Source organism: Ochotona curzoniae, unplaced genomic scaffold (genome assembly GCF_017591425.1).
Source record: "Ochotona curzoniae isolate NIBS_2020 unplaced genomic scaffold, NIBS_Ocur_1.0 scaffold_4701, whole genome shotgun sequence".
Taxonomy (NCBI): Eukaryota; Metazoa; Chordata; class Mammalia; order Lagomorpha; family Ochotonidae; genus Ochotona; species Ochotona curzoniae.
The window spans coordinates 20,944,044-20,968,984 of NW_024467122.1; the positions used below are offsets into that span (position 1 = coordinate 20,944,044).

The window sequence follows — 24,941 nt, forward strand, 5'->3', positions numbered from 1 at the left end:
TACATGACCAGAGTGATTGAGTAGACCAGCATTTGCTTAAGCGATAATCACACATTCATGCTGAAAACTTCAGGCTGAATTTCACACAAGTACAACAGGTTAAAAACTTAACCTCATAATAAAAGTAAATGTTTAAAAAAGATTTATTTGTTTTTTATTGGAAATTAAAATTTGCAGAGAGAAGGAAATACAGAAAGATCTTCTATCTGCTGGATCACTCCCCAAATGGCCAGAGCTGAACAGATCTGAAGTCGGGAGCCAGGACTTCTTCCAGGTCTCCCATGCAGATGCAGGATCCCAGTGTGTTGGAACATCCTCAGCTGCCTTACCAGGACACAAGCGGGGAGCTGGATGGGAAGTGAGCAGCCAGGACACTAACTGGCGTCCATATGGGATCCCAGCGCATTCAAGGTGAGGATTTTAGCCACTAGGCCATTGTGCTGAGCCCAGTAAATTTGGTTTTAATGAAATTAAAGTTTCAGTCAAATGCCTTAAAAGAGTAGCTTAGCATACTTTCCTCCTATTATGTAAACATATAAAGAAAGCTTCCCTTTTCTCTGACAGTGTTAAAACAGAAAGAAATTCCCATGTGATCTGTAAGTAAATGAAATTTGTTTTTGTGGCATTATTCATTACTTTAACGTATCAGTTGAATTCACGTAACAGGTTAGAGAACAGAAGTAAGAAATAACGGGTGCTTCAGTTCCACCCATGTTATCTACTAAGACCACAGTGTGAGCAACAGAGTGTAGGTTCATGTTAGCAGTCCCTTGAATGAAGGAGCGGAGACAGAAGCTTCCACAAACACAGGTTTTTGCAGTATCCAAATCTTCGCAAAGATGGAAAGGAATGCTATGAGAGTCATATGGGATCCTGTTGGAAAAAAAATGTTTAAAAACATTTTACAATATGTTACTAAATTTGTAGCTTCAAGTATTAGGACAGGAATTATTAGGACACTGAATCACATGACAAAAAATTATCACATATATGAGAGCATACTGTTTTATCAAGTAGGAATGGGGAAAATATGCTAAAAACAGTATATGGCATATTGCGAACTTAAAAGCCAATCTATACATTCAATGTTATTTTTCAGCACCACCACTTAATATCATACTCCACTAAACATGAATGAGGAAGTCATCTTTTCTTTATAAACTCTTCAAATATCCAAAAATTAACCACTGATTTTTGGAGATTCTAAATTCTGAACCAGTTGGACAGAGGTCAAACCTAGGCATCTGTATTTTTGTCTTTTAAGATTAGTTTATTTGAAAGGTTAGAATGAAAGATAGACTGAGATCTTCCATCTGCTAGTTCACTCCCCAGTGGCCAGGACTGGCCCAGGCAGAAGCTAGCAGCTTCATCCAGATATCCAACAGGGCGGCAGGAGCCCACACGCTCACTCCGTCTTCTGCGACACTCCTGAGAGCAGCAGGGAGCTGCATTGGAAATGCAGCACCGGGACTGGAGCTGCCATCCACGTGCGATGCTGGCAACGCAGGCTGCAGTTTAACCACAATGCTGGTCCTATATATCTCTTAGTATATTATTTAAAAGTTCCCCTAGGGAGCAAGTGATGTGGTGCGGTGGATTAGAAAATGGCTTGCAATGCTGGCATCCCATCTGGGCACCAGTTCAAATCTGGGTTATTCAAATTCTGCTCCAACTCCCTGCTAAGGCACCTGGGAAAGCAGCACAGAGTGGTCCACATACTAGAACCCGTGCCACCCATGCAGGAGACCCTGCTGAAGCTCGTGGATGCCAGCTTTGGCCTGGGGTCTCTCAGCCTGGTGTCCTGTCTCGCTGTCTCTCTCTCTGTCTCCATCACTCTGCAGTTTAAATGCATACATACACATCTAAATAAAGTTATTCCGTCATTAATGGTAACACTGACTTGTAATTCCAGGAAAACAAATCACATGCATTGATTTTTTTTTTCTTAAGATTTATTTATTTTTATTGGAAAGTCAGATTTCAAGAGAGAAGGAGACAGTAAGATTTTCCATCTGTTAGTTCACTCCCCAAGATGCCAAACCGGCCAGAGCTGAGCTGATCCGAAGCCAGGAGCCAGGAACTTCTTCCAGGTCTCCCACATGGGCACAGGTCCCAAGGCTTTGGGCCATCCTCCACTGCTTTCTCAGGTCACAGGGAGCTGGATAGGAAGTGGAGCAGCCAGAATATGAACCAGCGCCCAAATGGGATCCCAGCGCATGCTGGGTGAGGACTACCACTAGGCAACTGTGCTGGGCCCATCACATGTACTTCTATATCCAGTTAAGTATTGACACCCTTTTATGAGTCAAACAGTGTTACTGGCTATTACACATATCGTCATTTCTATTTTATTTAAGAACAGAGGCACAGAAGGAGCTCTGGCTCTCAATTGTTTGTTGACCACACAATTGCCTGCAACAGTCAGGTCGAGGCCAATCCAAAGTCAGAGGCCTAAACTCATTCTGGGTTTTCCACATGGATGGCATGGATACAAGTACCTGAGCGCACCTGCTGCTTCCCAGTGCATGCCTTTCCAACCAGGAGCAGAGGCAGGATTCAAACTGACACTGCAATGGAACATGAGTGAACGAAGCCTTATATCAACTGCTGTGCCAAACACACATCCCTGCATTGTCATTAAACATGCAATTTTTTGGGCCCAGTGTGACAGCATATTGGTTAAAGTCCTGGCCTTTCACACAACACCGGGATTCCAGATGGGCGCCAGTTCTAATCCCGGCGGCCCCGCTTTTCATCCAGCTCCCTGCTTGTGGCCTGGGGAAGCAGTCAAGCCTTGGGACCCTGCACCTGCTTGGGAGACTCAGAAGAGGCTCCTGGCTTCGGATTGGCTCAGCACCAGCCGTTGCGGCCATTTGGGGAGTGAGCCATCAGATGGTAGATCTTTTTCTTTGTCTCTCCTCCTCTCTGTACATCTGCCTTTCCAATAAAAATAAATAAATCTTTAAAAAGAAAAAAGCTCATAGAAAAAGAAATTAGAAGATAAATTTATTTTAAAAAAAAAACATGTAATTTTCTAAAAAACATCTATTTAAACTGGAAAGTCAGGATTTACAGCAAGGACACACAAACATTTCCCATCTGCTGGTTCATGCCCCAAGTGCCCACAATAGCCAGACTTGAGCTGACTGAAAGCCAGGAGCCCGGAGTCTCTTCCTGGCCTTGGGCTGTTTTCAGCTGCTTTTCCAGGATCCAGGAGTTCTTTTTGGGTCTCCCACCTGGCTGCAGAGGCCTAACCTGTGAGCTAGCCTCCACTGCTTTCCCAGGTGCTAGCTGGGAGCAGGGTCAGGAGCGGGGCAGGTGGAACTAGATGCCATCACCACAGACAGTTTTTTTTTTTTAAGATTTATTATTTTTTAATTTTTTTATTGGAAAGGCAGATAGATATACAGAGAGGAGAGACAGAGAGGAAGATCTTCCGTCCGATGATTTACTCCCCAAGTGAGCCACAACGGTCGATGCTATGCTGATCCGAAGCCAGGAGCCTCTTCTGGGTCTCCCACGCGGGTGCAGGGTCCCAAAGCTTTGGGCTGTCCTCGACTGCTTTCCCAGGCCACAAGCAGGGAGCTGAATGGGAAGAGGGGCCGCTGGGATTAGAACCGGCGCCCATATGGGATCCCGGGCGTGCAAGGCGAGGACCTTAACCACTTGCGCCACCGCGCCGGGTCCCACAGACAGTTTTAGGCTGCTATGTTCCTGTGCAGGACCCTGTTTAGTTTTTCAAACAGTATATCCCTCTTTTTAAAAAGAAGCTTAAAATGTCTTTTTTTTTTTAAAGATTTTTTTCATGTTTATTTGGAAAGTCAGATACATAGAGAGGAGAAGAGACAGAGAGGAAGATCTTCCGTCCGATGATTCACTCCCCAAGCGGCCGCAATGGCCATAGCTGAGCCAATTTGAAGCCAAGAGCCAGGAGCTTCTTCTGGTCTCCCATGTGGGTGCAGGGTTCCAAAGCTTTGGGCCATCCTCGACTGCTTTCCCAGGCCACAAGCAGGGAGCTGGATGGGAAGCAGGTTGGCCAGGATTAGAACCGGCACCCATATGAGATCCCGGCACTCGTTCAAGGTGAGGACTTTAGCCACTAGGCTATTGCGCTAGTCCCCAAAAATGTCTTTTTTGAATCAGGATATTCCTGGGGTCAGCTTTGTGATGGTTGGCTCTGTGATGTGGCATATGAAGCCACTGCCTAAGACAGCAGCATCCCATAAGAAGGCCAAGCTGAACCACTCATGATTCAGTTTCTTGCTAACATGCCTAGTCAAGTAGCAGAACACAGCCCAGTGGTTGAACCTCTGCACCGGGAAGAGGCTCCATGCTCCTGGCTCTGATCTAGCACAGCCCTAGCAAATGCAGACATCTGGACAGTGAGCCAATGGATGGAAGATCTCCCTGTCTTTCCCTCTAACTATGCCTTTCAGATAAATAAATATTAAAAAATAAAAGAAATATTTCTATCCTTTGATTCACATTTTAACTTCCACATCTACATGCAAGAAACATAAATAAGATTAGTAACAAGTTCAAAGTGTCATGAAAACAACTACAGTGAGTGTTCAAAAAACAACAACAAAAAAAAAATCAAAGAGGGTCCAGTGCCATAGCATAAAAATTAAAGTCCTTGCCTTGCATGCACTGGGATCCCATATGGCCGCCAGTTCTACTCCCGGCAGCCCTGCTTCCCATCTAGATCCCTGCCTGTGGCCTGGGAACACAGTTGAGGACGGCCCAAAGCCTTGGGACCCTGTGCCTGTGTGGGAAGAAGCTCCTGGCTCCCGGCTTTGGATCAGCTCAGCTCTAGCCACTGCTGCTGCTTGGGGAGTGAATCATTGGACCGACGATCTTTCTGTCTCTCCTCCTCTCTATTTATCTGACTATCCAATTAAAAAAAAAAAGCAACTGTATCCTAGTCCCATGATTTAGGTTTGGAGTGTAGCTCAAGACCTTGTATCTCTGGCAAACTTCTAGACAATGCTAATGCTGGGGGTAAGGGGACTTACACTTTGAAAAAATGCATTCATTCTTCAATTATTTTTTTAAAGATTTATTTATTTGTTGGAAAGTCAGATATACAGAGAGGAGGAGAGACAGAGAGAAAGATCTTCCGTCCGATGGTTCACTCCCCAACTGAGCACAACGGCCGATGCCATGCCGATCCGAAGCCAGGATCCAGGAACTTCTTCCAGGTATCCCACGTGGGTGCAGGATCCCAAGGCTTTGGGCTGTGCTCGACTGCTTTCCCAGGCCACAAGCAGGGAGCTGGATGGGAAGTGGAGCTGCCGGGATTAGAACTGGCACCCATATGGGATCCTGGGCAAGTTCAAGGCGAGGACTTTAGCTACTAGGCCACAGTGCCGGGTCCTCATTCAATTTTTTTTTAAAAGATCAATTATCAATTTTTCCTGTATGAATGGTAGAGTAATGAAAACGAAAGAGAAAAAAGACAACTTCCATCTGCTGGTTACCTCTTCAAGTGGTCATCACAGATGGAGATGGACTAGGTTAGAGCCAGGGGCCCAGAATCCAGCAGTCTCTTGTGCTGGCAGGGGTTCCAGGGTTCAAGCCATCACGTGCAGCTTCTCAGGGGGCTGGACCAGGTGTTCAGTAGCCAGGACTCAAATTGGCCCTCTAATACACAAAGCAGTTGTCCCACGTATGAGGTTGTACTACAATGCCCAGCCTCAACCTGAATACATATTAAGCAGTGATATATTCATAGACCAGAAGATACTACAAGTTAGAATGTATAAAAACAGTGGAGAATAAACAAAATCCACGCTCACGTGGATTCTGCATTTCACTGGGGAAAACTGACAACAATGTCCAAAATGAAAGACAGGCTCTGCAGCATCCCAAGTGCAACTACCGTTAGCAGAAGCGCCATCCCACATGGGTGCTGGCTTGAGACCCTGCTGCGCCACTTTTAATCCAGATCCATGACAATGCACCTGGGAAAGCAACGTGGAGCCCTACACATAGGTGGGAAACCAGGAATAAGCTCCTAACTCTGGGATTCTAGTTCTGGTTGGGCTCAGTTCCAGCTGTTACAGCCATACGAGGAGTGAACCAGTGTTTGGAAGCTCTCTTTGCTTTTCAAGTAAATAAATGAATTGTAAACAAAACATATAATGCCAGAGCCAATGTTCTGGCATGGTGGGCAGCCACCTACAAAACATTTTCCATACGGGAGCTGCTTTGTGCCCTGGCTACTTTTCAATCCAGCTCCCTGCAAACAGCCTGACAAAAGCAGCATAGGATGGCCCAAATGCCTGAGTCCCTTTCAGCAAAGTTGGGGACTGTATAAAGCTCCTAGTTTTGGCCTCACTCAGCACTGGCCATTGAGGCTATCTGGGGAGTGACCCAGGGTATGCTAAGATCTAACTCTTTCAAATACACAGATACATACATAGATACAAATGTAAATATAAATATACACATATATATACGTGTGTGTACATGCCAAGCAACAGATCCTATGACAAAAAAACAGTTCAAGTCACGTAAAGAGCTAGGGAATGAAACTTTACAACTGTCAGGTAAGAACTTTCTGGAGGGCCCGGCACAATAGCAAAGTGGTTAAAGTCCTCGCCTTGAAGGCTGGCATCCCATATGCGCGTTGGTTCTAATCCTGGCAGCTCCTCTTCCCATCCAGCTCCCTGCTTGTGGCCTGGGAAAGCACTTGAGGACGGGCCAAAGCCTTGGGATCCTGCACCCACGTGGGAGACCTGGAAGAGGTTCCAGGCTCCTGGTTTCGGATCAGTGCAGCTCTGGCCACTTGGGGAATGAACTATCGAATGGAAGATCTTCCTCTCTGTCTCTCCTCCTCTCTGTATATCTGCCTTTCCAATAAAAATAAATAAATTTTTTTAAAAAAAGAACTTTCTGGAATGATACTTGGACAGAGAGTTGAATGAAGTACGTAAGCTATGATAAGGAACAACCTGGTGACAAACCTAGGTTGGTACCAAAGACCACACCTTGTAACTATTAAAACCTTACCTCTTCCCAAGTACGGCCCGTGCAGAGGATTCTAACAAAGTTAATGGCACTTGCAGCTTTATAACTGGAAGGACTTTTGGTTGTTCAAAAGTATTTCCAAAAAGATCCAAGTACTCAAGGGATAAATTTTTAAATTCACTTGGCAGAAACAGAAGCTTATTTCGAGCTGCTGACAAAAACCGAAGGTTTGTTAGTTGTCCTATCTTGAAAGGAAACTGCATCAATTCATTATCATCCACTTTTAAAATGATGAGCTCTCGGAGCTGGCAAAACTGCACAGGCAGCGCTCTGATTCTGTTCTTGCTGAGATCCAAGCTTCGAAGAGACTTCTGGAGTGTAGACTGACACAGGTCTACGCTGAACGACTCCAAGTGGTTATCATTCAGGTTAAGGTCTTGAAGGTGAATGAGGTCTCCAATCGTAGCTGGCAGCTTTTTTATATGGTTATGACTCAAGTCTAATTTCCTAAGGTTTTTCAGGCAAAGCATACGCATATCAACTCGGACGAGGTTACAGTAAGAAGTCTGAAGATGCTCCAGGGAATAGGGAAAGCTCGTGCTTAGAGGATAGTCCTTTTTGGATGTGATAATCATTTTAGTTTTAAATTTTTCAAATTCAGAAGCCTTTACTGGCGCAAGTGTTGAAAGTTGCACATTGACACCACAGCCTCTATGAGCCAGTCTCACAGTTGAAAGAAAATCCTTTAAGTGCTTGGAGTTGGCCTGAATAAATGAAAATAAATTGTGCAATTACATATTGTACATTAGATAATACACGCATGCTAACTCTAGAATTATATATGAAGGTTATACAATCACTTAACTGAAGTTGGATCTAAAACGTAAATATTTTAGGGCCCGGAGCAGTGGCCTACCTGCCAAAGTCCTCGCTTTGAACGCGCCAGGATCCCCTGTAGCAGCTGGTTCTAATCCCAGCAGCTCCGCTTCCCATCCAGCTCCCTGCTTGTGGACTGGGAAAGCAATGGAGGATGGCCCAAAATCTTGGGACCCTGCACCTGTGTGGGAGACCCGAAAGAGCTCCTGGTTCTTGGCTTCAAATTGGCACAGCTCTGGCTGTTGTGGCCACTTGGATAGTGAATCATTGGATGGAAGATCTTCCTCTCTGTCTCTCCTCCTCTCTCTCTATATATCTGACTTTCCAATTAAAATAAAATAGATAAATAAATACTTTAAAAATGTAAATATTTTAGCATTTGGACTAAATTTCAATGTAACCTTTTTGAGGGGCTGGTGTCCTGTGAGTACTGGTTTGAGTCTTGATTGCCCCATTTTCAATCCAGCTCCCTCCTGAAGACCTAGCAAAAGCAGCAGGATATGGCCCGAGTACATGGGACCCTACATTCATGTGCGGGACCCAGAAAAAGCTTTTGATTCCTGACTTCAGTCTGGTTCAGCCACTGTTGCTCTATCTATCTGGGAAACGAACCAGCAAATAGAAGCTCTCTCTGTCTGTCCCTCTCTCTATGCATCTGCCTTTCAATAAACATAACATTAATAAAAGGTTTTTGAAAAAAAAAACTATGTCACGAATATATATTCTAAATAAAGCTATTTTCTATAGGTGATAAATAAAACTGTTCAAAGGCCAAACAATAAAAGTATAAAATAAGACAGGTTCCATGTGAGACTTGGGCTTAAAGATAAACGACCCAAACTGTCCACTACCTTTGAAACAGGACATGCTGGAAGCTGTGCGCTGTTCCTAGGGTGCCATGTACACAGTGAGTCACACACAGTGACATCCTTATTGAAACATGATGCCAGAAAACACACAGGGCAAGAGTGAGATGGAGAAATTATCGATAAAGTAGCATCTCATTGAAAAACAGCTAACACTGGGAGGGTACTTGGGAAGCTAACATGTATAGGTAAAGGACAAGAGATCTTGCAGGAAAATGGGAGCTAGGGAGAAGAGAAAGACTGGAAATATGGTAGACTGTAAGTAAGCCTGGACGTAAGGAGAAAGGAAAGGGCAGGAGAGAAACCACTGAAGAATTTTGGGCTGGACTATAAGACAGGGGCTGGCGTGATGGGTGAAGCCCCCACCTGCAAGCCTGGTATACTATACTGGTGCTGCTTCATGTCCCAGCTGCTTAATTTCTGATCCAGCTTCCTGTTAAAGGCCTGGGAAAAGCAGCAAAGATGGCGCAAGTGCGGCCCAGAGTGGTGGAAGAGTGGCTAAAGTTCTCACATTGCATGTGCTGTGATCTCAAAAGTGCGCCAGTTCTAATCCCGGAGACCCCTGGGAAAGCAACGGAGGACCGTGTAAAGCCTTGGGACCCTGCACCTGCCTTCAGGCTCCTGGCTTCGGATCAGCTCAGCTCCGGCCATTGCGGCCAAGTGGGAAGTCAATCAGCTAACAGAATATTTTCCTCTCTGTCTCTCCTCCTCTATATATCAAAATTTCCAATAAAATAAAATCTTAAAAAAAAAAAAATGATGGGCCACGTGCTTGGGTCCTTGACACCAAAATGGAACATCTGATGAACCTCCTGGCTCCTGACTTTGTCTTGTCTAGGGAGTAAACCAGCAGAAGGATACTCTTATTCCCTTCCTTCTTCCTTCTATGTTTAACTCTGACATTCAAAACAAATACATTTTTTTAAGATTTATTTTATTTTTATTGGAAAGGCAGATATACAGAGAGGAGGAGAGGCAGAAAGATCTTCTGTCTGATGATTCACTCCCCAAGCAGCCGCAATGGCTGGACTTGTGCCGACCCGAAGCCAGGAGCCAGGAGCCTCTTCCAGGTCTCCCATGCAGGTATTAGGTCCCAAGGCTTTGGGCCATCCTCCATTGCTTTTCCAACCACAAGTAGGGAGCTAGATGGGAAGTACAGCTGCCGGGATTAGAACCGGCGCCCATATGGGATCCCAGTGTGCACAGGGTGAGGATTTCAGCTGGTAGGCTATCGCACCGGGGCCCAAATAAATTTTTTTTAAAAAATTCACAGAAAAAAAGGAATTACAAGACAAGGGGCTGGTATTCTAGTACAGTAGGTTAAACCACTCCTTGGGAAAATGACACGCCATACTGCGACTGCTAAGGTTTTTTTATCCAACTTCTCGATAATGTGCCTGGAAAGGCAGTGAACGATGTCTGAACTGTTGGGGCCTGGGTCACCATGCGGGAGACCTGAATGGAGTTCCCCGTACCGCTCTTTAGATTGGACTAGCCCTTAATGCTGTGGCCACTCGGGAAATGAGCCATTGGAAGGTGGAAGGAAGGCTGCTTTCTCTCCCTATCCCTTTGCCTTAAAATCATTAATTATTGTTAAAAAATGGTATGTGGTTTGTAGGAGTGAATGGCCTCATAGTTAAAATATCAAATGGGGGGGCAGGCAGGGAGGGAGGACACACTGTGACGTAGCAAATTAATCGACCGCCTTTGGACCACTACAACCTGCAGTACTAACATGCCCTGAGCACTGGTTGGTGTGCCTGCTGGTTATTCCACTTCCAGTCAAGCTCCCTGCAACTGTCCCCAGGGCCAAGGCAGTGGCGAGAGGGAAGAGGTGAGAGGAGTAGCGGAGGATGTAAATCTGCCTTTTCAAGAAAAATAAATGAATCTTAAAAATTTATATTTATTTATTTTTACTGGAAAAACAGACTAGAATTTATGGAAAGAGAGTCAGAGAGAACATCTTTTGTCCAATTATTCACTCCACAAATGGCTGCAACAGCTGGAGCTGAGCTGATCCAGAGCCAGGAACTTCTTCCAGGTCTCCCATGCAGGTGCAGGGTCCCAAGGCTTTGGGCCATCCACGACTGCTTTCCCAGGCCACAAGCAGGGCTTCCGGGATTGGAACCGGCGCCCATATGGGATCACAGCACTTGCAACAGCCATTGAGCCAATACATTGGGACCAAAATAAATAAATAAATAAATAATTCATAAATCTAAGAAAAAGAAAACACAGCTAAGCATCTTAATTACTGATGTTTCTAATACCATACCTTACTTAAACAGATGTCCACAGGAGGCTCTTTTAACCGAACAGTTGCTTTCCCCTCATCCACAAACTTGGTGAAGAATTGTTCAATATTCTCCTTCAGCTGCTTAAAATCAATGGGTAAAAAAGAGATTAAACCAGATAGTGTTATGCAATAATATCTTTTTTAAAGACTTATATTTTTTAAATTGAAAAGTCAGATATATTTAGAGGAGGAGAGACAGAGAGGAAGATCTTCTGTCTGATGATTTACTACCCAAATGGCCACAACAGACAGAACTGTGCTGATCTGAAGCCAGGAGCCCACAGCTTCTTCCGGTTCTCCCACACAGGTGAAGGGTCCCAAGGCCTTGGGCTGTACTCGACTGCTTTCCCAGGCCACAAGCAGGGAGCTGGAAGGGAAGCGGGGTCGCTGGGACCAGAACCGGTGCCCTTATGGGATCCCAGTGTGTGCAGAGAGGACTTTAGCCACTAGGCTACCATGCCAGGCCCTGCAATATTTATAACAACCTAAAATGTGCCAATTACTTTGTCAGGCTGGGGTTTGTTTTTCAGCCCTTTAATTGTGGGTGTTGTAGCATTTTTTGAGAGGTGGTCATATGGTGCAACAATTATGATGTGCTAGTGACACCTGCATTCCCTGACAGTGTAGCTGGGTGTGAAGCCCAGCTCTACTTGTGATTTTAGCTTTCTGTAATGTACACGCTAGGATACCACAGCTGATGGCTCAAGTGACTGGTGTCCCTCCCACCCACATGGGAACTGGATCGAGTATGAGATTCTGGCTTTCATTCTTTTTTTAAAAAAGATTTATTTATTTTTATTGGAAAGTCAGATTTACAAAGAGAAGAAGATACAGAGGAAGGTCTTCCATCGTCCGGTTCACTCCCCAAATGGTAACAGCCAGAGCTGAATTGATTTGAATCTAGGAGCCAGAAGCTTCTTTCAGGTCTCCCACACGGGTGCAGAGTTCCAAGGCTTCAGGTGATCTTTGACTGCTTTCCCAGGCCACAAGCAGGGAACAAGATGGGAAGTGGAGCAGCTGGGACATGAACTGGCACCCATATGGTATCCCAGTGAGTGCAAGGTGAGGATTTAGCTGCTGAGCCATTGCACTGGACCCCAATCCTGGTTGTTGCAAGCCTTAGGGGAAAACCAGCAGATGGAACAACTGTTATTCTGGCTATCAAGATGGAAAACAAACACACAAACAAACAAACAAATAAATTTATTTATTTATTTTTAAAAATGTGTCCAGTGTTGCATCATATCAGGTAAAGCCACCACCTGTAGTGCCAACATCGCATTTAGGTGCCACTTTGAGTCCTGGTTACTTCACTTTGAATCCAGGTTACCAATGATGCACATGGACAAGCACTGGAAAACGACCCAAATGCTTGGGTTTCTGCACCCACATGAGAGACGCAGGAGAAGCTCCCGGCTTCGGCTTTGGTTTGCCTCAGTGCTGGTCGCCGCAGCCATAGAGAGAGTGAGCAGGCACGTGGAAGATGTCTCTCTCTGCCTCTGCTTCTCCCTTTCTGTAACTCTTCCTTTCAAATAAATAAATAAATCCTTAAAAAAATTTCCTCAGAGTGTGGTCATTTGGTATAGTGTCTAGAAAGCCACTTGGGACACCTGCATCCCATACTGGAGTTTCTGGCTTCAAGTCTTAGCCCATCTTCTGATTTGAACTTCCTGTCAGTATGTCCTCTACATGGCAGCAGTTGAGTCCCTGCCACTCACAGGACAGACCCAGACTGAATTCCATCCCAGCTATTCCGTGGGCATCTGAAGAGTGAGCCAGTGGGTGGCAGAGATATCTTTCTCAAATAAAAGTATTTTTAGGGCCCGGCGCGGTGGCGCAAGTGGTTAAGGTCCTCGCCTTGCACGCCCAGGATCCCATATGGGCGCCGGTTCTATCCCGGCCGCCCCGCTTCCCTTCCCGCTCCCTGCCTGTGGCCCGGGAAAGCAGTCGAGGACGGCCCAAAGCTTTGGGACCCTGCACCTGTGTGGGAGACCCGGAAGAGGCTCCTGGCTTCGGATTGGCATAGCATCGGCCATTGCACTCACTTGGGGAGTGAATCATCGGACGGAAGATCTTCCTCTCTGTCTCTCCTCTCTGTGTATCTGCCTTTCCAATAAAAAAATAATAAAAATAAATCTTTAAAAAAAAAAAAGTATTTTTAAAAATAGTCATGTTATGGGATTGGAGGCATGGCGTATCATGTTAAGCTTCTGCATGTGGCACTGATACTCCATAAAGGCAATGCTTTGAGTCCCCACTGTTCCATTTCTGAACCAACCTGCTGCCAATGTGCCAGGGAAACCAGAGGAGGATGAATGGCCAACTCCTTAGGCCTCAGCACCCATGTTAGAAGAACCTAAAGAAGCTCCTGGCTCCAGATCAGCCCTCCTGGCCATTTGGGAGTAAATAAGCTGAAAAAAATCTGTCTCTCCTCTCTCTGTAACTTTGTCTTTCAAATAAAAAAGTAGGGCCCAGCACAATGGCCTAGTGGCTAAAGTCCTCGCCTTGCACTGGGATCCCATATGGCTGCCGGTTCTAATCCCAGCATCCCTGCTTCCCATCCAGCTCCCTGCTTGTGGCCTGGGAAAGCAGTCGAGGATGGCCCAAGGCCTTGGGACCCTGCACCCAAGTGGGAAATCCAGAGGAGCTCCTGACTCCTGGCTTCAGATTGGCTCAGCTCCAGCTGTTGAAGTTACTTGGGGAGTTAGCCATCGGACAGAGGATCTTTCTCTCTGTCTGTCCTCCTCTCCGTACACCTGTGTTTCCTATAAAAATAAATAAATCTTTAAAAACAAAACAAAACAGGGCCCGGCGCAGTGGCGCAAGTGGTTAAGGTCCTCGCCTTGCACGCCCGGGATCCCATATGGGCGCTGGTTCTAATCCCGGCAGCCCTGCTTCCTTTCCAGCTCCCTGCCTGTGGCCCGGGAAAGCAGTGGAGGACGGCCCAAAGCTTTGGGACCCTGCACCCGTGTGGGAGACCTGGAAGAAGTTCCTGGATCCTGGATTCGGATCGGCATAGCATCGGCTGTTGCACTCACTTAGGGAGTGAATCATCGGATGGAAGATCTTCCTCTCTGTCTCTCCTCTCTGTATATCCGCCTTTCCAATAAAAAAATAATAATAAAAATAAATCTTTAAAAAAAAACAAAAACAAACAAACCAACAAAAAAAGTAACTTTTTTTAGGTGCCAGTATCATGGCTCTACAAGCCAATCCTCCACCTTTAAGCACCAGAATTCCACATGGGGGCCCGGTATAATAGCGTAACAGTTAAGGTCCTCACCTGTATGCGCCGGGATCCCATATGGGCACCGGCAGCTCCACTTCCCATTCAGCTCCCTGCTTGTGGCCTTGGGGCCCTGCACCCGCACAGGAGACTCAGAGGAAGGTCTTGGCTCCAAGCTTCAGATCAGCTCAGCTCTGGCCATTGCAACTACTTGGGGAGTGAACCAGCGGTTGGAAGCTCTTTCTTTCTGTATCTCTTCTCAGCAAAATCTGCCTTTCCAATAAAAATAAACAATTCTGAAAAAAAAAATTCCAGGGGAATGCATGTGGCACAGTGGTTGCAACGCCAGTTGGAACACTCCCATCCTGAATCAGAGTGGCTCGGCTTGAGTCCTGGCTGCAATTCCACATCCAGTTTCCGGGTGTCACACGCCAAGGACAACAGTAGGCAGTGGCTCAAGTACCTCATCTCCCTGCCACCTATGCAGCAGAACCGCATTGGGTGTTCTGGGGTTTTGGGATTCTGTGTCTGATCTTGTCAGACTGGCTGTACAGGTGCCCAGAGATGGAAGACAGCTGTTCATGTGTTTTAGATAAATACAAACTCAAGAGACTTCCAACAGGCAATAAATTCAAGTTCAAAGTTAAGGAAAAGGACTAGCTAATAAAAACATTTAGGAGTCAAGAGTTATAGCTGAAGCTAAATTCATGAGGCAGCAAGGCAGAGGGTTTAACAAGAATCCCTGGGTACCTCCTTCACGCAGCACCAACACTCATCCTTTAGTATCCAGGCCTAGCATCACCTAATTCACCTAAATCCACGTAGATTTATTTGGCACTTAATATGTCCTGAGTGCTGCAGCTAAAGCTTCAAGCTTCACAACAAAATTTTGATTAAGAACCCTGCAGTGGGAGCTGGTACTAAGGTACAGCAGGTCAAGCTGTCTGGGACAGAGCTGCATTCCTGGCTTCCAACTGCATGCCTTTGTCCTGTTCTTGGAAAATAGTGGACGATGGCCCAAGTGTTTGGAATCCTGCCACCCACGTAAGACACCTGCATGGAGTTTCCAGGTCCTGATTTCAGCCCGGCTCAGTCCCAGATATTGTGTCCATTTGGGAAGTGAACCAGCAAATGGGAGGATCTCTGTCACTCTTTCAAGAAACAAAATCCATCTAAAAAACACACCAGTAGGGCCCAGCGGTGTGGCCTAGCAGCTAAAGTCCTCGTCTTGAACCCGCTAGGATCCTATATGGACACCGGTTCTAATCCCGGCAGCTGCACTTCCCATCCAGCTCCCTGCTTGTGGCCTGGGAAAGCAGTCGAGCACAGCCCAAAGCCTTGGGATCCTGCACCCACGTGGGAGACTTGGAAGAAGTTACTGGTTCCTGGCTCCGGATTGGTGCAGCACCACTCACTTGGGGAGTAAATCATCGGACAGAAGATCTTCCTCTCTGTCTCTGCTCCTCTCTGTATATCTGACTTTGTAATAAAAATAAATAAATCTTAAAAAAAAAAACACTAGCGAAGTAGACATTTATTTAGTCAAGTAGTTAAGATATCCATAGCCCACATCCGCTGTGGTTACGGACCCAGCACTCCTGCAATGCAGACACTGAGAGGCGGCAATATCGGTACAAATGAACTGGGTTTGTTACCCACATGGGAGATCTGAACTCCCACCAGAGTGTCATTGCAGTAGAAGCTTTAAGAAAAACAGCATTGCAGGCTTTTAAAAGTAGCAGTGGGCACAGCCTCGTGGTTCAACAGGCTAATCTTCCACCGCTAAGTGCCAATATCCCAGCTGTTTATGTCCCAGCTATTCCACTTCCTATCCAATCCCCTGTTTGTGGCCTGAGAAAGCAGTAGAGGATGTCCCAAGGCCCTGGGACCCTGTACCCATGGGGGAGTCCTGGAGGAGGCTTCTGGCTACGTATCAGCTCAGTTCTGCAATTTGGGGAGTGACCCAGCAGATGGAAGACCTCGTCTTTCCTCTCTGTAAATCTGCCTTTCAAAAAATAAATAAATAAATAAATAAAAATAAAGAGGAAAATCAGCAGTACCTGAAATGGGTATGAAAGAAGTGAGTTTATGGGAAGACAACTGGAGAGCCAATTCGAGCTGCAAGCTTGCTTCTGTCACCTAATAGTTTCTAATCCACAATATATTGGGATTTCCAGTGTTATTTTTTTTTTAAGATTCATTTATTTTCATTGGAAAGGCAGATTTACGGAGAGGAGATACAGAGAAATCTTCTGTCTGCTGGTTCACTCCCCAAATGGCCGCAACAGCCTGAGGTGAGCTGATCCAAGGCCAGGAGCCTAGAGCCTCTTACAGATCTTTCACACAGGGTCTCAAGGGCCATCCTCAACTGCTTTCCCAGGCCACAGGCAGGGAGCTGGGTGGGAAATGGAGCACCGGGGATATGAACCAGCACCTATATGGGATCCTAGCATGTGCGATGCAAGGACCTTAGCCACTAGGCTACCACACCAGGCCCTCCAAATTTTCTTTCAATTCCAAAAGTGTCATCAATGATGTCAGGCACAGGGAAACATTTAGGCTTTCCATTACTTACGTCAAACACCTAACGCTTCATAAATGAACAGTAACATTTCATTTCCTCCGCTAAGCATGTTCACCGTGGAACATAACACCATTAAGGAAATAATCCCAGAAACCCTTTCATCCCATCAGAAGTCCAATAGCAGGGGGCGTGGTGAAACACCCTCTCGGTTGTGGACACACAAGTACCCCAGTCACTTTCACAAAAACAACACGGTGGAAAGGAAAAGTTACAAATCCTGCGCTCTTTAGTTTCTAAACTCCCAAGAGCCTGTCCAGCAGTTACTATTGCTCGGCAAATACCAAAATGCTGTGAACCCTAAGAACCCAGGGAGGGAACACTTACCCATAATTGAAAGCATCGCTATTTCGCTGCTGAACTAACCTGGCCTACCGACTCCTATTGTCTCCGAGATGCTTCGGTTACAAACCGTGACAGGCAGAATTTGCAGCGGTTTCAGACACGCCGAATCTCGCCCCACAACAACAGCGCGAACCCGGAGTGGCAGGTAACGATCGAAAGGCTGCCTTCCGCCGAGCTCTGGACCCTTCCCACCCGGCCACCGCCTGCCCCGTCCGCCCACCTCATAGCGGGTCCCGCGTTTATCCTTCAGGGTGGAGACGAGCAGACAGGCGCGCGGCGGCCCGGGCAGCTGACTTCTGGGCGTCTGCTCACAAACACTCAACACGGCCCGCACGCCCTTGCCCCGGTTCCTCATGCCCAAGGTGGGCAAGCGCCGGCTGACCACCTCCACGTCGCAGTGCAGCTTCATCGCGCCCGAGCCAGGACTAGCCTGGACCTCGATTTTGAAGACTTCCGTCTTCCCGCCTCCCGCGCGCGGCCGCCGGGGTCCTCGGGCGCACAGGCTGCCCGCGGCTGAGCCTGCCCGGGCGTGAGGCGGGGTCTCGGGCCCGCCCAGGTGCGTGTCCTCCGAGGCCCACGGCGGGGTGCTGGCCTCAGTTCCTCTGCCGGACTGAGTCCTCGCTGAGAGCCGGGCGGCGAGGTGAGACCGCCGGAGTGTACCGGTGGAAGCCGGCGCTCGCCGGGGGCGCGAGGTCCTTCCCTCACGGCGCGGGGCGGCTGCAGGCGTTCTGATGGGGGCGGATTCCGAGGATTTGCACTCCCAGTCACTTCAGGACCCCGTGAGCTTAGAAAAGCAACAATCTTTAAAAAAAAAAAAGAGAGAGAGAGACACTCATGCTTCAACATCGGTTTTGGAGATCTAGTGCCACCACTTCCCTGTCTCACACTAATAAAATTTACCCTCAAACTGGTTTTGTCACCAATCTGATCTGCGTTAAGCTGAACGGAGTCACAGGAAAAGAGTATGAGAGTTTAAAAAAAGGGGGGGACGATATAAGAGTTTGCTAGCTTCAACATTTTTTTTTAAAGATTCATTTATTTTTATTGGAATGTCAGATATATAGAGAGGAAGAGAGACAGAGAGGAAAATCTTCCATCCACTGGTTCACTACCTAAGCAGTCGCAATGGCCAGAGCTGTGCCAATCTGAAGCCAGGAGTCAGGAGCTTCTTCTGAGTCTCACGCATGGGTGTAGGGTTCCAAGGCTTTGGACCATCCTCTATTGCTTTCCCAGGGCACAAGCAGGGAGCTGAATGGGAAGCAGGGCCGTTGGGATTAGAACTGGTGCCCATATGGGATCCTGGGGTGTGCAAGGCTAGGACTTTAGCCACTAGGCTACCACACCAGGCCTTTGAACTTGTTTTACAGAGGGAGTCAGGGGGAAAGTTCCTGTTGCAGCATCATACTTAGCAGGGTGCAGCCCACCCTGTAGAGGGAGAGCACAGCAGACCACTGTGGGTGAAGAACCCTTGGGTTCCTGCTTTTCTACATCTTGGATGTATGTTACCAGCCAGTAGGGCCCTTTCTTGATCATGGACACTCAACTAACCGTTGCTAGAACAGCCCTGGTTAAACTGCTTGTCCCAGAGGCAGTTTCTCTGACATCTTCTGCATCTCCTTTACTGATTCTAAGCAATGGAGTTCTCCTGGGAGCAGCTCCTGCTTCAGGCTTAGGGCTGGGCAACATTCCAAGGGGATGGGCCACTGGTGATGTCTGCTAACAGCTCACCTGTAAATGTAATAAAAATGGAAATACATGGGGTAGGGGTGGGGGCAGCCCTGAGCAGGGGCTGTGGTGGTTCAAGGGGATCCGGCTGCGGGGGCTGCGCTCGCTGTGGGGCTGCTGAGAAAACTACTCAAGTTTCTGTGGAAGAAAAGTGGGATTTCATAAGAACATAATGGATGGATAGGAGAAAACCTATGGTGGCTGTGAAGGCCCTGACACCATGTATGTCAAGTTGATATCTTCTGATGGTCATGAATTTATTGTAAAAACACAGCGTGCACTAACATCAGGAACAATTAAAGCCATGTTGAGTGGCCCAGGGCAGTTTGCCGAAAATGAAACCAATGAGGTCAACTGTATATTATATTTTTTTCTCAATCTTTAACTCCTTTTTTTTTTTTTTGTAATCTTACATAGTTGATTAGGACACAAAGGGTCAAGGGCCACAGGGAAGTGGGTAAGACCACTTTTTCCACATTAATATCATTTTTCCCCCCTGTATCTATCTGAGGTCAAGGGAGAAACAAAGGGAGAAGTCCCACCCACCCTCCACCCACCCAAGGGTCCCCAGTGTGGGGCATGCTCCAAGGGTCCTGCTCAAGCAGTTTTGATAGTTCAGCAGTTTTGAATTGCTGCCAATCTCACCGTTCCAAGCACAATGAAATCTCTTCAGAATCTACAGGCTGACATGGTCTCTTCATGGTTGGGGTTCTGAGATCAGTTCAGTTGGAGGGATCCCCAGAGAAACTTTGTCAGAGGTATCCCAGACCTGACTCTTGTGTGTGCTTGCCAGTACAGGGTCCAGCACAGTCTGTAGCCCCAGTTAGTTTATGCATGTGCTGGTCGTTGCATTTGCTGGGTCACTTCTGTCTCCAGCCCTGTCTTCCACATGAACCAATGATAATTGCAGTCCAGCCTGATCCTGCCCACTTCACACTCGGCCCTCACACAAACCAGTGGGAGCTGCAGCCTAGTTGGGGTGACTCTCTATGACCCCCACCAGGCCTGCCCCCTACGCTGGTTCCCCTGCTTGCCACTATGTACAGCAGACCTGTTCATTCTGTCCCACATCCCATTTAGCTCTCATACATGTCAATGGCATTGAAGCCTGGTTCCAGCCAACCAGCCCTAGCATCCAATCCACACACATACTGGCAGATGCCTTTCTGTCTAGCCATCCCTGCCCCTGTCTTGGTTTTCATGCTCTCCAGTGGGAGTGGTAACCCAAGAGGGAGGCACCCATTATTTCCCTACAAGGTCCATTCCTACTCCCAGATCATGCACTCTCTATAGATGGTTCTGCAGTTTAACTTGACAGAATTAGCCCCCAGTGCCAGCCCCAGCCAGCTGATGCTGCGGCAAAGCCCAGCCAACCCTCATCCACTCTAATTGTAGTTTTCACCAGTCGGAACAGTCAGCTCAGCCTGGCTTTTCCCTGATCCAGTTCACATGAGGCCCACAGGCGTTGTAGCCCTGTCTGGTCTGGTTTGCCACCGTCCCAACTCATGCTCTCCAATGGGAGTGAGCCAATTATTAATAACCCATACAAGCTCATGTTCTTTGGCTCGAGAGGCTTGTGAGAAATGTTAGATTCAGTTAAGCTTGCCAGCTTTCTTTTACTCTTTGTCTTTTCTTTCAAGGACCCTGGTACCAGGGAGGGGAGTGTGGCCTCTGTCCTAGGCTTCTGTGTGTCTGCTGGTGTTAGAGACTGCAGATTCTCTTAAAATTGATGTGTCTTTTTAAAGCTATTTATATATCTACCGAGCGACAGAAAGAGGCACATACCAGAGATAGAAAGAGATAGATAGTTGAACAGAACTTGGGATTCATTGCCCAAGTATCTACAATGGCTGGGGCTTCCAGGCTGAATCTGGGAGACAGAAAATTAATCCAGGCTCCCATGCAAATGACAGAGACCAGATTGCCAATCCATTACCTCTGGCTTCCCAAGGTGTGTGTTAGTAGGCTGCTGGAATTAGGAATTGAGCCAGAATTCAAAATCAGGTGCTGGGACAAGGGGTGCTACTGTTTTAACTATGTCTCAACTGCTTGGTCGGAGTTTGCCCCTGGATCAGCCTTTGAGAGGCAGATGGATTTTGAAAACCCTATATTCATGACTGATTTAAAAAATCCAGTAAAATTATAGAAGCTAGACATTGGACTCCTCCATAGTTGGGCTTTAGGATAATGTCCCCTCAGGAGGAGGCTTGTATCCCAACCCTGAAGACTCCCAGATCCTCACCAAGGACTATCAGTACGAGCACCGAGGACTACATCCCAACTGCCAAGGAGACCATGGGGAAATGGAGTGCCTTCGGAGGCCGAGAACTCTGAGGTCACCCACCCCCGTTTGGATCTACCACATGGGATGGAAGAAGCCCAAATCCTGCCTTGCAGGAACCAAGGTCATCGGAACGACAACCAGGAGCACTGAGCGGTCTGCAGAAACAGAAGAACAGTAAACTTCCTTTGGAACTAGGGAGAAGAGCTTTCTCTGGTCCTTGCCTGGTTCCAACTTTGGGTCCCCACCCTCTCTGGCAATGACCATCAGGATGGCACCAGAAACCCCTCAAAACAAACAAACAAAAACAAACGAGAAAACTAGAATAGATAAGAAAAACAAGGAAAGCTTAGAAACAGACAGGAAACAGTCAGCAGGGATGCACTTATAACTCACTGGGTGGGACACAAAGATTAGTTACTCCTCACTAGGGTATTGAAGATTTCTCTGCACACCCCTCCTAAAACTGTTCACCTAAACTGCTGACATATGTCTCGTTAGAGTTGTAGAGTTAGACTACCCGAAAAACAGCCAGGTTTAGCAAAATCATGCTTCAACGCTATAAATTGCTAAATGCTAAAATTAAAATAGACATGAGACAGCTGAATAGTAATCTATAGCCATTTTAAGGTGTATAGAAACCAGTTGTATATAAACTAATAATTGAAATGCCAATGTAGAAGTCACAGGATGTGGTTCAGAACTTGCATTCTTTTTTTTTTTTTTCTCTTTTAACATACTGGTTACTGAATACCATGTCAACTAATTCCATAACGTTATGTTACTGATGTAATGTTGGGGCTTTTAATTGATTGGGATGATACTCTGTCTGTTCTACCTTCAGACCAGAGATGGTCTCCCCAAGAAACCTTTGAACTTATCTGGAAAATAAGACGCTGGACTTTATACTTGGTAGATGCTTGCAATGAAAGAATCTCAACTGAATTTGAACTGTGGTAATGCAACAAGGTGGAGCAATCCATCATGGGGGGCGGGAGAGGGGATCTCAGTGCCTATAAAACTGTCACATAATGCAATGTAACCAATAAAAAAAATATATAAAAGGATAATGTCCCCTTTTTAGGCTTGTCTTTCCAGTAGGCCTTCTATGTGTATCCGACACAAGGTTGTTGTTCACATTTCCCAAGATTTTTTCAATATTTTATTTAACTTTATCTTATTTATTTATTTATTTATTTATTTATATTACTTGCCTCAGACTCTTCCCTTCTGCCAGGACGTGGTTCCTTCCATAAAGCAATGCCTGTAGAAATCCCATTAAAAAAAGGTCTGTCTCAAAGGTCCCAAACATGGACTTCAATGTGGAATTAATTCCTTTTTTTTGCTCCTCTCTTAATTCATGAGTGCATCTGTCACTGATCGTAGACTATTTCGTTAACTTATTTCTTGGTTATTATTGAGGAACAAAAATTTAAGCTGGACAATTCTACTTTCTACAATTTGCAAGTTTTGAGGGCAGGTATCCAAGCATATCTGGTTTAAAAAAATTTCTGCTTTCTTCCATCATATTAAGATTGGCAAGAGGACTTTTTGGACATCGACAGCATTTCAGAACTCTCGAAACCACCTGGGCAGAGCCCTTGGAATACACCAACATCAGAACCCTGGGTCAATTGGCGGCTCCCATCCCCGGAGACTGGGGTGGTTGTGCGGCTGGGTGTGGCTTCTCCCTTTGTCTCCTCCCTTTCCCAAGATACAGGAAAAGAGAAATGCAAGACTTGGAAACAAGTGTATTAATAAATAAATTAAAAAAAGAAACGTATTGTGTCTAATCGAATCTCCTATCGTTCAGTCTAATTATTACAGCTGATTTTCACTTGCTTTGCAAGTGTGTTCCAGTAGGTGTCAGTAGTGAGTCAAGGTGGAAATTCTGTTTTAGGAGTAAAATTTTATTTAAAGAAACCCATAAAGGTTCTGTCGAAGCTTGATTTGACACGAATCTCCGATGCTGATGCATCTTGAAGAGTCAAAATTAATTTATTCACGTGCTCAAAAGAGACAGGGTCTCGCTATGTTGCCCAGGCTGGAGTGCAGTGGCTATTCACAGGCGCGATCCCACTACTGATCAGCACGGGAGTTTTGACCTGCTCCGTTTCCGACCTGGGCCGGTTCACCCCTCCTTAGGCAACCTGGTGGTCCCCCGCTCCCGGGAGGTCACCATATTGATGCCGAACTTAGTGCGGACACCCGATCGGCATAGCGCACTACAGCCCAGAACTCCTGGACTCAAGCGATCCTCCGGCCTCAGCCTCCCGAGTAGCTGGGACTACAGGCGCGCGCCACCGCGCCCGGCGGCAGCTGACGGCGCCCAGCGCCTACTAAACGTTCAGCCCGGTGACGTCACTAACCGCCGCGACTGCCCTGCTCCGCGAGTTCGCTGTATCGCGCATGCGCCATCTGTCAGCACTGCATTCTGGGTATGCCGTGGGGCCCACCCAGGTTTGAAGAGCGCATGCGTGCGGCTGCTTCTTCCTTTCTCCTCTTCGCCCTCGTGAGGACAAGATGGGTCACCAGCAGCTCTACTGGAGTCACCCGCGCAAATTCGGCCAGGGCTCGCGCTCTTGGTAAGGAACGTCTCGTGGCTTTCGGGGAGGGCTGCCTTGGGGTGCGACGGTGCCGGAGGTTCCCAGCAGAAGCGGGTCGGAGGTGCGCGCGGTGGCGGCCGAGTCGCAGCCGCTCCTGCCGCCATTAGCAGGCTGGGCTGGGCCTCGTGCGGCCGGTGCCTCCGGGAGGGCGGGATCGCTTGGGCGGCTTTAAAAAAAGTTTTTATTTTTGCAGCCGAGTATGCTCGAACCGGCACGGCCTGATCCGGAAATACGGCCTGAACATGTGCCGCCAGTGTTTCCGCCAGTACGCCAAGGATATCGGCTTCATCAAGGTGGGCGCGGGCGTCGGGATGCGGGAGCGGGTGACAGATGGGTGCGGGGAGCTGGGGCCCTGGATGACAGTTGTTGCTGCCTGGTTTGGCTGTGGCAGTGTTAGCAGCCACGTTTAATGTTGGAGAACACCAGTCTCAACTAGGAGGTGTCGGGTGGGTCTACTCGCAGAAATGCTGTGGGAATATTTTGTAATTTTCCTTGGAGTAGTTAACCTTTGCCAGTTTTTTCGTTCGGCGTCAACGGATTTATTAGTGGTTCCTTGATGAAACTACTTGCTAGAATGACTAATGCGAAATTACTGTGATGTCACAGAAAGTATCTTGAAACTCAGAGCTTGCTTATTGTGTAGAATTAAGGTGTAAACACCTTAATTGAGGTCAGTTTAATCGGTCAAATTTCTAGTGTACAGAGTTTGTAATTGTAGAGTGTAAGTTGGGATTTTAAGCATTATTAAGTAATTCATTTCTTCTTTATTTCAGTTGGATTAAGTCATGCTCCTTGAGTGGATGCTGCAAGACATCGGCGCTTTGGAAAATCATGCCGGCTCTTTGTACATAAAATAAAGAACTTCGATTTACGAGTGTTTTAGTGACTGGGAGTTATTGTTTTGGGAAAATTTCCTTTTTATGTATTTGTTTTTAAATTTTGATTGAGGCCCAAGAAGAGAATGCCTATCTGCTCCCTGAATATTCAACAGCTAGGGCTTGTCTGTACCTGGGGCAGGAGGGCAAGCTGGGTGCTCCCGCATGGGGGGCTGGGACCCAATTAGTTGATCATCAGTTGGTGCGTTGCTGGGGGGCCACCAGCAGACAGCTGTAGAACTCGGCGCTCAGAAGTAGCCCAAATATGTGCCCCTAAAACATTTTTTCTTGA

The 24,941-nt window shown here is 46.9% G+C and overlaps 2 protein-coding genes across 2 annotated transcripts; one reads left to right on the top strand and one right to left on the bottom strand.

Annotated features, from left to right (window-relative positions):
• Positions 1-259: 259 nt before the first annotated feature.
• Positions 260-17,581, bottom strand: LRR1 (leucine rich repeat protein 1). Its single transcript, XM_040969643.1, has 4 exons — positions 17,383-17,581; positions 10,990-11,088; positions 7,015-7,736; positions 260-873 (listed from the first exon to the last, which is right to left on the bottom strand). Exons 1-4 carry the CDS (start codon positions 17,569-17,571, stop codon positions 633-635), a joined length of 1,251 nt encoding a protein of 416 aa, XP_040825577.1. The 5' UTR covers positions 17,572-17,581; the 3' UTR covers positions 260-632.
• A 5,991-nt stretch (positions 17,582-23,572) lies between these two features.
• On the top strand, positions 23,573-24,645 carry RPS29 (ribosomal protein S29). The gene is made up of 3 exons (XM_040969638.1): positions 23,573-23,753; positions 23,968-24,067; positions 24,548-24,645. The coding sequence occupies exons 1-3, from the start codon at positions 23,692-23,694 to the stop codon at positions 24,554-24,556; spliced, it is 171 nt and encodes a 56-aa protein (XP_040825572.1). The 5' UTR covers positions 23,573-23,691; the 3' UTR covers positions 24,557-24,645.
• The last annotated feature ends 296 nt before the right edge of the window (positions 24,646-24,941 follow it).